The 14,457-nt window shown below is 35.4% G+C and overlaps 1 protein-coding gene across 1 annotated transcript in view; it reads left to right on the forward strand.

Moving 5' to 3' along the window:
• Positions 1-14,457, forward strand: part of MAP3K5 (mitogen-activated protein kinase kinase kinase 5) — a 169,623-nt gene that overhangs the window by 100,471 nt on the left and 54,695 nt on the right. The window contains exons 11-13 of the mRNA XM_039878994.1: positions 4,034-4,141; positions 9,757-9,806; positions 12,218-12,313. Coding sequence (XP_039734928.1) covers positions 4,034-4,141; positions 9,757-9,806; positions 12,218-12,313 — 254 coding nt within the window. The remainder of the gene's footprint in view (positions 1-4,033; positions 4,142-9,756; positions 9,807-12,217; positions 12,314-14,457) is intronic.

Here is a 14,457-nt window from a genome sequence, read left to right on the forward strand (position 1 = left end):
GGAGGCTGCTTGCTTTCCTAAAATTTCTCCAAAAAACTGTATTAGACTTGTACTTTTGCAAACTTATAGGTGAAAAAATATGAAAAATTATATATCATGGTAGCTTTAATTAGTGTATCTCTTATTATGTGTGACGTTGTGCATATGATTAAGTTCATATGTTTAAAAGACCACTCAGTGATTTTTTTAAAAAAGAATTTGTCTCTTTAAAAATAAAGAGAGTTGGACATTCAGTCTTGGCCATGATGGAGTCAATGGTATTGGCATGCTATAAATAACTATAAAATCTAGACAAAATATATAAAACAACTGTTTGCAAGCATGAAACAGCTGTTATCACAGGGCCACAATACTTGGAGGGGAGGTACTTGAGTCGAGTCCCACTTTTACCCACTAGTTTTTCCAAGGTCATTTTTCTGGCTGCAGCCCAAGGAGATGACGCCCCAATAGGGCATTCTCACTGGGCAGAGCAGGCAGGGATCAGTGTTTGGGGCTTCTAAGGCAGCTGGAATATGAGGGGCATGGTGTTGAAGAAGGAGGAACTTTGAAGAGTGAAACCCCGGATTCTGCCTGGGTATTTCCCTTGACTCCTAGGACAACTCCCAGATAATGTGAAAAGGGGTAAGCATGTTGTAAATAAACACAACTATCAGTTCCAGTATTTGACTAAAGTTGGGTTTCGGATGAGACCTGTGTGGCTTAAATAAACCTTACCGGGTTCCCTTGCTTTTAGGAGATCAAGACCAGAAGTGGCAAAGAACAGCTTTTGGAAGGCTGAGAACTAAGCAGATATTCCAGAGCATAAACGATGGGGGGATAAGATGTTGGAAATAGAGGCCAGCTAGAGTGATGAGACCTTGGTGAACACCCAGGCACTTAGTTGAGACATAGAAAGCTCATGCCCTAGGAGTAAGGATAAAACCAAAACAGAACTGCCCTAACAAAGCCAGAATTAAACTAAGCTTTGATAGGATCAAGATGGTGCATTGGTAATTTAACTGCTAGCTGGGGAAGGGTTGGGAATCCCTGGGAAGATATAATCCAGAGCCTCTGCAATGTGTCATTCACATGTAATCAAAGATTACTAGACATACTAAGAAAGAGGAAAAATTGGCTGATAATGAAGAGCTAAAACAGCCAATAGAAACAGACCCAGAAGTGATTCACATATTGGAGTTACCAGGTAAGGACTTCAAATAACTATAATCACTATGATAAAGAAGAAGAAAAGATAGAAAGATAGACAAAATGGATGAAAAAGTAGAGTATTTTAACTGAAAATACAGTTTATAAAAGAATCTAATGAAAAAATGAGAATTTACATAAAAATCTAGATTTTTAGCTACCCTTGAAAATTTAAAGGGACTGGCTATTTGTGACTTTGTTCTCCAAAAGCAATAGTCTACTGAGCCAACTAGCTGATGCCTTTTAAGATGTTGATTATAGTCTCCTCTATCTTGCATTACTCATTTACTTTCCCACCAGGCCCACTCCCTGAAATCATGTTCCACTGCATAGAGAAAGGCAAGCTTCTAGTAACTGTGACTAGATCAGTCACTGTAACTCATCATGTCCTTGGAGTAGCATCTTCTGTTACTTACACTTATAAAGGCTACAAGTGAGTCTTGACTGGGGTGATAACGTTATCCTTCTTTTGAAGTGGATCTGGCTAAAACCAGGATGACTTACATTAGAAAATATTTAATTTGATTGTCTCTATTTATCTTACTACTGTATCCTTTCTCATTCCTCCAAGAAATAACCGTAAACCTGGGCAAAAGAAAGCAAATGAAAGTTTCTTTGGGAAATGATTTGAGTGATTCTCTCATTTATTATTATTTAGGTTCAGTTTGATTTATTCTTTTTTCTCACTTCTCTTTGTATATTTTCTTTCTTTTCTACACTGAAAGGTTAGGAAACCATCAACCCATCACCTAATGTCAGTCAAGAGGAAGTGGAGTGTCGTTAACTCTAGTTAATGTCTACTCTTTATAGGTTATAGGCTTTGCTGTATTCCTTTCGCTTCATATACATGAAGTTAGCAGTTGATTATAGTGTTAATATTAAAGACGAGAAACTAAAAGCAATAATGTGTGTATCGTCTCAACCGAGTTGAATCTTGCTGGTTTTGTCACATTGACTCCTTTTCCTTATCTTTTCTCAGCTTTTCTGTGACCTCCAAAATAAACGCTATTGATTCCTCATATTTTATCATTTCAAGGGTAGACCAAAGGGCTCAACAAATGTTAGACAACAATTGCAACCTGTTTTTATTCCCTATCTCAAGATAGGAACACGTTGTTCAGGTTGTATCTATTGGCAATATCTGAGACACAACAAACACATAATTTAGGAAGAAAAGAGAAAACCTGATGCTGTACTTTTCTAATGTTAAACAGTGTGCCTTGTAATTAGGGAACAAAGTGTATTCTCATTTGTCAGTGCAGTGACTTGGATGCTGTTTTTGGAAACCCGCCTTTTATTTCCTATTATTCATTTGAATTTCACAAGCTCTGGGTTACATAGATTTGAGAGCACTTTTTCTGCAAAGGTTAGATTGAAAATTTATTTTCATTATTAACCAGTACCACTTAACTCTCTATTGATTGGAATTTAGACCTTGATTCACCTCTGATTCAGGAATGTTCCTAAATCAGAATATTTGAATTCTTACTTTGAGCTCTTACTTTGTGTTTGTTTCTGATATATTCTATCTTATTTTCATAGCTAGAGCCTGACCAAAAGTTTTTATACTCAAGAGTAAAGAAGATTTTGTTTTTCTAATCCCCTTTCTCTAGTTCTCTGTACTTTAACTTAAATAAATTTATTGTTATGAGAAGTTTATCATAAAATAAACACATTGGATTTCACTGTGTGGCTGAGTCAGTTTCTAACACAGATTCTCGTTCAGGCTGAACTTTAGGTTATAATGCATTATGAATCTGTAATTACTTGATGGAGCCTTCTGAAGGGATTGTCCTCCACTTTTATTTGGTAAACTTACTTGAGAGAAGATTAGATCTAAAAGACAATTACCTTGAGTTTTAAACAGTGGAGTAGAAACTCTTTCAGTTTCTCTGCTAGATAAACATTCTTAGTTAAGTCTACATAGGAGATTTGAGCTAGGCAGATGCCTTTAAACATCTGTACAAAATAGATAGTAGTTACAGCACCTTTGAAATCAGAGTGTGTGTGGTATTTTAATGTTATAATTTTGCTTCTAAAATTATATTTTATTTACTTGATGTAATTTATATAACTTCCTAAAATGAGATATTAGCAATAATATAATACATCATGTAGTCCTTTGATGGATATTCTCAACTAACTTATCATATACTCCTCATACATCTCCAAAACAGAAGCAAGTTTTATTTATCTCTTTTTCTCTCACAAGGCTAAATACATTATTATTGAAAATACTAGTTCTATCTTGAAGGCAAGATAACAACATTTTTATTATTTCATACAGCTATGTCAATTTCTTTGGTTTATATATAAAACTTTTTCGGTACTAACCAAAATCATTTCTCATTCCAATTACATGGGTATGAAAACCACGCTACTACATCTTTATGATAAAGTGTGGCAGCAGAAAACCTAAAGTATATGATATTCTATATATGGAATCTTTTCCTTTGTACAGAATTATTTGTTTTACCACTTTTCTGCCTTTCTTTGACACATTTATATTTATAGAAATAGAGTGTGTATTGTATGATAAAATAAAAGCTTTTTAAAAAGTACTGTCAATAGATTCCTTGGGAATAGCCAAACCAATATATGGACTTCAAAAATTGATTTCCAGTTTCATTAGCAAAAGTGATATATTGTTGGAACTTATGATAATGGTATAATACAATGCTATGCTCAAAGGACTCATAGAAATGGAAGTAGTCAGAATTTTAAACGGTTTTACTCCAGCATTGGACTCAGAGCCCCATTTGATAGTCAGTGTTGTGTCATTATATCAGCTCTAAATGGTTTAAATCTTGAGTCACTAACATTGGTTTCTTTGTTTTATGTTTTCAAGGTCTTAATATTAGAGCCAACCAAAATCTATCAGCCTTCATATTTATCTATCAACAATGAAGTTGAGGAAAAGACAATATCTATTTGGCATGTGCTTCCTGATGACACGGTAAATTGTGCAATTATTAAGACAAGAGCATTAATAGTGAAGAACTTTATACCCTTCCAGCATTTATATATTCCAGTAAATATCTACATTAGTTAAGAAGAAATAGCTTGACTGTGTATTTATCTCAGCATAAATACATTCGGTAATATAAAATTTGTTAAATTTTGGTTATAGATGTCATTCATTTAATTAAATATAACAACTATTTGGATTTTTATTATAGATGACATAACCATTCAAAGTGCACTGAAAATTGGAATAGTTCTTTGTTTTGTAAATTCATGCTATAAATTAAATTATGATCTAAAGAATCATATATTTTAAAATATACGATTAAAAAAATGCAGGTCTTAATTCTAGGAAGCCTGTCAGAATAACACTATTTATAGTCCTGTACTGGTTTCATTGTAGTTACCATTACATCTCAGCAGTTTGGGTACCTAAGTCAGGGGTCCCCAACCTCCAGGCTATGGACTGATACCAGTTTATGGCCTGTTAGGAACTGGGCTGCACAACAGGAGGTGAGTGGCAGGCAAGTGAGCGAAGCTTCATCTATATTTGCAGCTGCTCCCCAGTGCTAGCATCACTGCCTCGGCTCCACCTCAGATCATCAGGCATTAGATTCTCATAGGAGCACTGGTCCCTGGTGCCAAAAAGGTTGGGGACTGCTGACCAAAGTAGCTACTAAATCTCAGACTCCCTGTGGTGAGCACAAAATGATGTGGGCTATGCTACCATTGGTTTTCAAAAAGTTCTTAAACATTCCCATTTCTACTCATAATAGTGGTTTGGATAACCATTTTCATTTCTATATTTTATCACTTTTAATGTATGTACAAATCATCCTACTATTTTTAAAAATTATAAAGTTTTCAAGACCTGATTCTAGTCCATAGGATAAACCACAGAAATATGAGAAGTCTTGTGGCAGGGTAGGATTGTGGGGTTTCTTTATAATTGTTTTCCAAATACCTATAATTTTTCTTAAATATCCATACACTCAACAAATATTTATTGAGCACTTTGTGGCAGGCACAACCAGGCATTATTAAGCTAAGAAAAAGAGAGATGTACGAAATAAGCAAAATTCCTTCTCTCATGATGCTTATTACCTTTTGTGCAGGGAAACATACAATGGTGAAAAGGGGAAAATTAAGCAGAAAAGGGAATCAGGAAGTCTACTTGGGGGTATAGGGTTGCAGTTTTTTAAAATATGGGCTTTGAGTCAACAGATCTGGGTTCAAATCCTATCACCGCCCTTGGGCAACATGAATTCTCCAAGCTGAAGAATGAGATAATAATAATATCAACTTCAAGGGGTTGTTTGAACATTAAATAAAATAATGTAGGTTGAGTGTATTACACCGGAGCCTGGCATAAATAAATGCCCAATATGTTTAACAACAGTAACAATAACAATAATAAAATCACAGCAGTACACACGGACTAAACCCTAAAATTGGAGCCCCAGAATTTAACCCTTTTTAGCTTACTAGATGACATGGCAACAGTCATTTGGGAGGTTGTTCATGCTATATTAGGGAACTGTGATATTGTGATTTATAGTAAGAAATATATATTTGATCTTAGTCCCCATTTCTGGCACAGAGCTCCTAAAACATTTGGAATTTCCTCAGAGCTGAAGACCAAAAGTTGTCTTTGCTATGTTAACAAGGTGACTTTTGGACACACCTGGGACGGGGGCCTGGTTGTTGGGGAACCAACCCTGTAATTCGAGGATTGGAACTTTCAGTTCCACCCTCTGACTTCGGAGAGGGAAGAGGGGCTGGAGGTTGAATCACTCATGAATGGCCAGTGATCTGATTGATCATGCCTGTGTAATGAAGCCTCTGTAAAAACCCATAAGGATGGGGTTCAGAGAGCTTCCAGGTTGGTGAACACGTGGAGATGCTGGCAGAGTGGTGCTCGTGGAGAGGGCGTGGAAGCTCCAAGCCCCTCTCACATACCTTGCCCTATACATCTCTTTGATCTGGATGTTCTTGATATATCCTTTCATAATAATCTGATAATCTAGTACATAAAATGTTTTCCTGAGTTCTGTAGTCTGTGCTAGCAAATTAATCAAATCCAAGGAAGAGATCATTGGAACATCTGATCTACAGCTGGCATGATGGCATGAGTTCAAGTAGAATTGTCCAGAGACAAAATTAGTAACTAATAAAACTATCTATTTACATGTTGTTAACTTCGTTTTAAAGTACATAGTGTTTTATTTACATTATTTTAAAGTACATGCATACATGTTCTCAAGCAGAAATGGAATAGTCACTCAGTTGAAACTACAAAAATTAAAAGGTTAGGAGAGATGAATATAATTATGTGGGAAAGGAGAGTTTTCGAAGGCTTAATTGGAAAGAGAAAGGTTATCCAAGGACACTTGGAAACAAAATGGGGCTAAAGGAATTAGCAATTAGCAAGTCCTGGAAAATGAGTGAAGAGCCAGAAGTATTTGGAAGACAGAAAAAGAACAGAAAGTAAGCCATAGATTTTTGGTAAATGAGTACTATTTCTAGCTTGTAGTCATTACTTTTTTTCTGGAGGTTCTTTATTCAATAAAATTAGCCTTGTATTGATTCTCTGTTTTCCGACAACTGTAGAGACAATTTTTATATTATGCTAAGAAATAAATATATTAGGCTATAAATGAGTACATTAAGAAGGATTACAGATTTTTCTGTGAGTTGTCCTTTATTACCATTTTTTGATCAAGAAGAATTTCTACATTTGCATTGTCCTCATGCCCTATTACCTTTAGTGCTAAAAATTCTCCCTGTTCAAAATTTAAGCCATCTTAAATCAATTAGTTTCCGTTTTGAATTTGTCAATTTCTCTGCAAACCCTAGTTCTATCCATAACTTATTCATTACCACTGCCATTTTCTTTATTTTTAAAAACAGAAGTGATAAATTGGAATGAGGACAAGTAATGAAAATAAGATCACTTTGTCATTATTATGTTAGTTTAAAGCAACTGTAAGAATTGTAAATTATAGGTAAGCAACAGCTTTAACACATCTTATTTAAACAGGAAATGGATTGTTTTTGTCATAGAAAATTTAAAAAAATTTTTCTAAAAGTAGAATAACAGAGTGTTGCTTTTCATCTACCATATTTATTTCTTTACTCATTCCCTCGCTGGGTATTTTCATTCTAAATGTGTAATGAAGAGTTATATGAGCTAGTATATACCTTATATTGCAACTTTCAAAACTTAAGATTATTAAACCAATTCCCAGGAGTTCAGGGACTCTTAGAGGGTTACTCTATATTCAGGCAAAATTAATTGAAATTCTAATCTTTTAACAGTTCTCCCTTTGTTCAGCAAATGGTTACTGTGTAAATTTAGTGCTTGAAGAAAATCTGCATATGCACATGAAAGAAAAACTTAGATTGAGGATCAGAGGTTATTTGCAAGATATTTTAAATATTTGTTATTTAGAATTCCCTTCTTTTAGGTTTGAAGTTTAAGCACTTTTGGCCTATCTGGTAGCTTCTCAGGCAAAGGTAGCAGGCAGCAGGGACCCAGTGGAATGCTAAGTGCTAATGGCCATTCAGAGAAGACCCAGGAAATTTATGAAGGGAATATGTTTATCTCGAACTCTAGATTTTAATGATATGATGCTCTCAACCATCAAGGATGCTTTTAGCTACAAAACTCCCAACTAAAAGTGGCTTAAATAATAATGATTGTTATCTCATGTTACAAGAACTTCTGAGGTGGGGTTTTTCTGGCGGTGATTTCACTGGCTTAACAGTGTCAGAATTCTAAGTTGGCTTCTCTATATGCATTTGGTTTTTCACTCATGATCTAAGTAGCAGCTCCAAGCATCACTTCACACAGACAGCACCCAGAGGAGGAGGGTGAGGTCATTTCTTTTATTAAAAAGTTGCATCACTCTTGTGCCATTGTGACCATGCCTAAACCAATACCATGGCTGATTTAGACTAATCAATTTCACTGTCCCTAAGCATTGCCACCTGAACCTGAACAAAATTTATTTTTGTTAGCAAAGAAGGAAGGGAATGGCTGTTGCCTAGGGAACCAACAGTGTCTACCACAGTGTAACTCTTGCCACCTTAGCTCAATATTAACTACTAGTTCCTCCTATTCATGCTTTAGCTGGGGTATGGAATCTGAGGCTAACCAGTTCCTAGAAAATGGTACGTGTGCTGATTAAATTAGTTGAATGTTGGTTTGAGGGTTATTAGGGTTAATTATCACTGCAACTTTGCTTCTGGCTGTCCCTTTCCCTCTGGTTCCCAGACAGGCACCAGGAGCCTTTACCTCAACCTGTTGGCTTTGTAGCTCACCAGTGCCTCCGTGTGGCGAGTCCACTAGCAAGGGAGTTGGGGAGAGAAGCCTTATTCCAGATCACTTCATCTCAGGCCCTAGGCTTTATACTACTAAAGTGGAATGTTCCCTGGCAGTACTTGCAACTTTTCAGGAACCTAACATTTTGGAAAGGTTTTACTCCTGTCCTACAAAACCAGCCCTACAAAACCAGCCCAATCAATCTGGGAAATCTCTCCTTGGCTGCTTCCAGAACAGGGCTGATGGAAGATAGACTGTACCAGTGCTGTCTTGTTGGTATTTGCCAGTTGCTGTGTTTGGTTGCATGTTCACACGTCGCCCTACTGTCTCTGCACTCAACTCCCACCTCCCGAACCTGGGATGGCTTTAGAAAGAAGGCTGTGAGGATAAGACCGCACTGTGTGCGAGTAGTGTGCAGGTCAGCAGCTGCAGCTCCTGGGTTGCACATATTTAGAAGGTCACCTGAGGCCAACAGGATTTAGAAGCAATTTTCAAATTACCAGCTGAAGCTGCGGGCTGCTATTTTAATTTAACTCCCTCTGCACTCTGGTTAAGAGAACCACATTCTTGAACACCTTTCTGTGGTCTCTGCCTTCCCTGGGCTTCATGCACAGCAACATTTGCTCTAGTAATTCAGGTCACATCCCGTGACCTGGCTAATGTGCACTGAAACTAGTTTTTTAGTAAATCTACTTCAGTCATGATAGGGTCTACTTTTAAGTTGCATGGTCCTAGCAAAAAACTAGGTGCTGTGAATATAAATTGTGGGTTTTTGAGTTTCTTTAGCTAAAAGGAAGGCTTGGGGCCACCTCAGAACCACAGCTATTATGTACTGTTTTCTAAAGAAATAGAACCACCCATTTAGTTAAACAAATTTAAATATAATTCAGAAATAATTTAAAACCTTGCAGATATTCAAATTGCTTTTCAGAAAAGAAGATTGCTTGACTATAATAATTGAATTACCTTGATCACTGGGTTTTTTTGCTTTAACAACAGTTATTACGTTAATCTGCTAAAAATTAAATTTTAAGAGATAATGATACTAATTCTGCTAGGCTCTCTTGGAGCTGTTTTATTGAAGTTCAGAAATTATTATGTAATGATCATCCTTGTGGCTTGAGAATGAATCGCAGTTTCCATCCAGATAGTTTGCTCATGAAGAATGTTATACACTAGGAAAAATTACTGTGTATATTTATTAAAAAATGTAAAACAAAATTATTGTTATGTTATTATTTAGATGACCGAACATTTTTTGTGGTTCTCTCCCTATGTTCCAGAAAGGTATACATGAGTGGAATTTTAGTGCTGCTTCTGTCAGGGGAGTGAGGTAAGTTTCCTTGATACATTTCATTTTCTTAGAAGACATTTTTCTAGATTATGAATGTCTTAGATAGGACGTTTAGTCATGATTTAAAAACATAAAAAACTTCAAGAATCCTGTTGATGAAAATGTTCAACTTCTTTAGTCTCACTATTTCCGTTATAAAAAGATCTGCAACAAACTTTCACTGAACTGACTCTGTACTTGTCCCACTTAAATATGGTGAGTAAGGGGTAGACATGAACTGTGGAACAGAATCAAAGTATAGATAATAGATGATTGAGCTATCGGTTTATGTTACAGGTCTTTTGGTATTCTAGAAACTATTCTCTCCTTAGATAGCTCCAAAATACACTTCTACCAGATTGTGTCCTGTAGTTAATGTTAATGTGATGAGATTATAGAGAATTAATTTTTTAAAAACTTTCCTGAGGTCACCGTTAATTAAGTGTTCTGAGAGTAGAATGACTCACTTCGGTTCAGTTCTGACATTGCCATCATAATACCATGGGCTCAGGAAATGCCATTTCCTGGGGTTTAGAAATGAGGCTTTTTCAGAATCGAGACACCAATTAAATATTTAAATGTTCTATAGAAACTCATGCTAGACCAACTCTTGCAAATTTTAAACCAAATTAGTTGTGTTTATTCTTTATCCCCACATAATAGAAATGAGGGGGGAAAAGATTTCTGAAGGTCAGTTATACAATACCCTGTTACTTTTGGCATAATAATAATTGGCTTTGTTGGCGTATGAACTGGTAAAGCTGTTTGAGTCACTGATAATTAGAGTTTGCCAGGTTAAACCACCTGTTACCTTATGAATGATCTGAATAGAAACAAGCAAGATTATGGACTGACTCATATCTTTCTGATACATACCTTCTCAAATAAAGTTTTTTTCTCTTAATATTTAATTTCTAAAACAGATCATTAGTAAAGCGCTTGTTATTTATAGCTGCATTTTAAAGCAGTCCATTTAGGACAGTGTGGTAAATATAAATTTCACTTTATTATATCTGTTTTCCATTGATTTAATTTTCTTTCATTAGGTATGCCATCACTACATAACCTTTGTTGTGATTTATAACATACGTAGAAGGCTTACATGAAGCCACTGCTGGTTTGTATGTTGGGAAATTTGAGTTCCAGTGTGTGACTTGAAAGAGAGCTAACCTTTCTTGGCTTTCTCGTCTATAAAGAGGTGACAAACTGTAGAGGGAAATTCGACTAAATCAGCAGTTGGTCTTGCATCATCTCAGAACTTTCCTACTTCAGTCAATGGACATTTATTGAGCACTAGCTGTGTTAAATGTTGAGTCCTGTTCTGCTAAGGATACAAAAATGACTAGGACATGAACTCTGCTCTCAAAGAGCTCTAAGTCCAGCAAGAGAATAGACATTTAACAACTAATAGTAATACAGTGTGAGATGAGCAATGATAGAACTGTGTTCAAAGAACAGGTTCAAAAGGAAGTCTTTCTATTTCAGGTGGAAGTAGGGAAGGAAGTAAAACCTAAGCTGGGTCTTAAATGATGAGTAGAATTTCTTTAAAAAGTCATAAATAATGTGCATTCAAATTGAAGAAAGAGCAGATGTAAAGGCTTAAAATAGGAATTGGCAACCTACCGGTCAGATATGGCTCACTGCCAGTTTTTGTAAATAAAGTTTTATTGGAACTTAGCCATATTCATTTGTATATTGTCTAAGACTGCTCCAACAGCAAAATTGAGTAAGTTGTCCTGCAAAGCATGACATACTCTCTGGCCCATTATAGAATATATTTGCCAACCTTTGGCATAAAACAGCATGTCCTGATTGGTAATCTCAAAATTGTTTTAATTGCTATAAAGGAAACCACTTGCTGAGTTCAAACCAAGTAATGTTTCATATTGCTTCACTCCTCTAAAATCTCTACAATTAACAAGGTGCTTTTACTGCCTCCACACATTACTTTCCTAGCTTTGGAAACGTTTTGTGGTTCTCATAGAACCAGATCTCATTACTTTCCTAGCTTTGGAAACGTTTTGTGGTTCTCATAGAACCAGATCTCATAGAACCAGAATCACCAAGGTCAGCCAGCCAGTTGATACTTAGGCTTTTGCTCATAGCACACAGTTTAGTGCTGTAGAAGGCAGGACACCTTTCCCATGTTGTTGGAGGGACCTGTAGCTTTTGTGTGCCTACACCACCCAGAGCAGCTCTATGTACAGATAGAGGTAGAAAGACAATTCTCAGAATATTAAATGATTTTAGTGTATTGTGGTACAGAGAATATTACTTTTTGAAGTACTATTTTTTAACTTTTTGTCATAAACAACATAGATTTCATAATTGAGACAACATAAAAAGTATTTTTCATTACAATGCATGAAAGTATTGGGATTATTCTGAAAAATTCTTTTTGTTTCTTTCAGTATTTCTAAATTTGAAGAACGGTGCTGTTTTCTTTATGTGCTTCACAATTCCGATGATTTCCAAATCTATTTCTGCACAGAACTTCACTGTAAAAAGTACGTATTATTCATTGTTTGTGTGAAAAAGACTGTTCTTACCTGATTATTATTTATAATTAATGAGTGGATGTGTAGCTCTTGCAAAGAATTCATGGTTATGTGGTTATGTAAATTTCATCTGGGCTAGTATTTTATAATTATGTGGTATGTTTAATAGAAAATTTTGAGGGCTCCCTTTAATAAATCAGCTTTTTCTTAGTCAATTTGTTTTTCCACAGACAAAACATTAATCAAGACTTACCAGTTAATTTCCAAATAATATTTCTCACTTTTAAAGTGCTCACTTATTATAATATATAATTATCAAAATTTTCTTGAATTCTTTGGAATAATCTCACCATTATCTACAACAGTGGCTCTTAAACTCTCTCACATTAGAATCATTTGGTAAGCTCTAAGAAGTACCTGGTCCCTACCCCAGAACAATTGGATTTTCTGGTGGAGGTGCAGCCTGAGTTAAGAGCCTGTTACCTGATATCCACCAATAAACTATAACCCAAAAATCTATGAGTACATTGGGTTTGTTAACTTGGGCTAAAAATTAAGTACTTCATGTCCCCTTAGAACATAATGGTTGACTGCAGAGACTTAGAAAAGTAATTGACAATTTAGAAACCTAAGTGAGGGTTAAAATTAAGCTTGGACATAAAATTTTGCTGCGGGTTGTTCTTATTCAAATAATCACTATTTGACCCTATTGTAAATGACAGGTATGCTAGCTGCAATATCCAGTCAGTAATTTTTATCTTGGTATGAAGAAAATATATGTTTGTTTGATCCATAATTATTGGCTAAAGCTTTATTTTTATTATTGTAAAATATGGAGTAAAAAAGATTTGGAAATAATGAATTTTTAGCATATGTATGATCTGATTTTCTTCTTAAATTCTCAAGACTTGATTTGTTTCTATGACAATTATAGCCAAGATTCATGCAGTGCTTATTACCACAGACCTAATATCTATTTTAATCTTCAAAAAAACCTATTAGGTAGGTAATATTAATATCTTTGTTTAAAAGAGTTAAAAAGTAGTCTTGGAGAGTTTAACCTAAAATCGTATATAGCAATAAGTGTAAAATCTAGGCTTTGAACCAGGCACATATGACTCCAGAATACAAACTTCTAAAAATTACACAGTGCTCCCAGTACACTATAAGTGTTATATTCTGCTTAGAGATGTTCATGTTGAAAGAATCTGAATGAATAGCTGATGAAAGTTTTTACTGTAGATCTTAATGTTTGTCTTTAAAGCCAGAATTTTTCTTTAGGTATCAATCTCTCTTCTTCCTCTTGGTTGAATTTGCTTTTGTCTCTAATTCATCATGCTATTTAATCTTTCTCAGAGCATAGTGTTATTCTGATCAGGTTTGGGAATTTTTTTATTTTTTTGTCATTGACCTCCAAGAAATCTATATAGAGAAAGAAAGAGTAAGGAAATAGTCACCACATGCAAACTCCATAGATAGGCACCAGACTCCAAAATGGACTTTGTCTATTTTGTTCATTGTCATATTTCCAAAGGCCATATCAGTTTTTGATTCTAGTAGATACATTATGAGTAGTTGTTGGATGGATGGATGGATGGATGGATGGATGGATGGATGGATGGATGATGATGGATGGATAAATAAAAAGAGGTACTGTGAAAAAAAAACTCAGTTTTTTCCTTCTATGTAGGGAAAAACACAATTCTTTTTTACTATGTTTCTTTCCTGTGTGTCTCCTTTATTCCTCATACAAAACGCTTCATTTCTGACATTTCTTTCACCAAATGAGTGGAGTTTTTTCCCCCACAACAAGCAATTCTCTGTGAAACCAGCTGGATATCCTACAATTGAACTCAATTCTAATACTATGTATCTGGAGATAGTGTCAGATTCTGTAGGTTAAGAGCTCAGTCCCATGAAAGACTATTTTTTCCCCCTCTGTAGATGCCAGTCTCAAGCCCAGATTATCCCCTGTGCTTTTGACCAACCAGCTATAGATTGGAGGTTCCAGTGGCTCACTACTTGTGTTTGATTAATTTGCTAAAGCAGGGCACAGAATTCAGGGGAATGCTTATGTTTACCAGTTATTTAAAAGATATGATAAAGGATACAGATGAACAGCTAGATGAAGAGATACATAGGGCAAGGTCCAG

Source organism: Pteropus medius, unplaced genomic scaffold, assembly GCF_902729225.1.
Source record: "Pteropus medius unplaced genomic scaffold, Ma_sr-lr_union100, whole genome shotgun sequence".
In the NCBI taxonomy this organism is placed as follows: Eukaryota; Metazoa; Chordata; class Mammalia; order Chiroptera; family Pteropodidae; genus Pteropus; species Pteropus medius.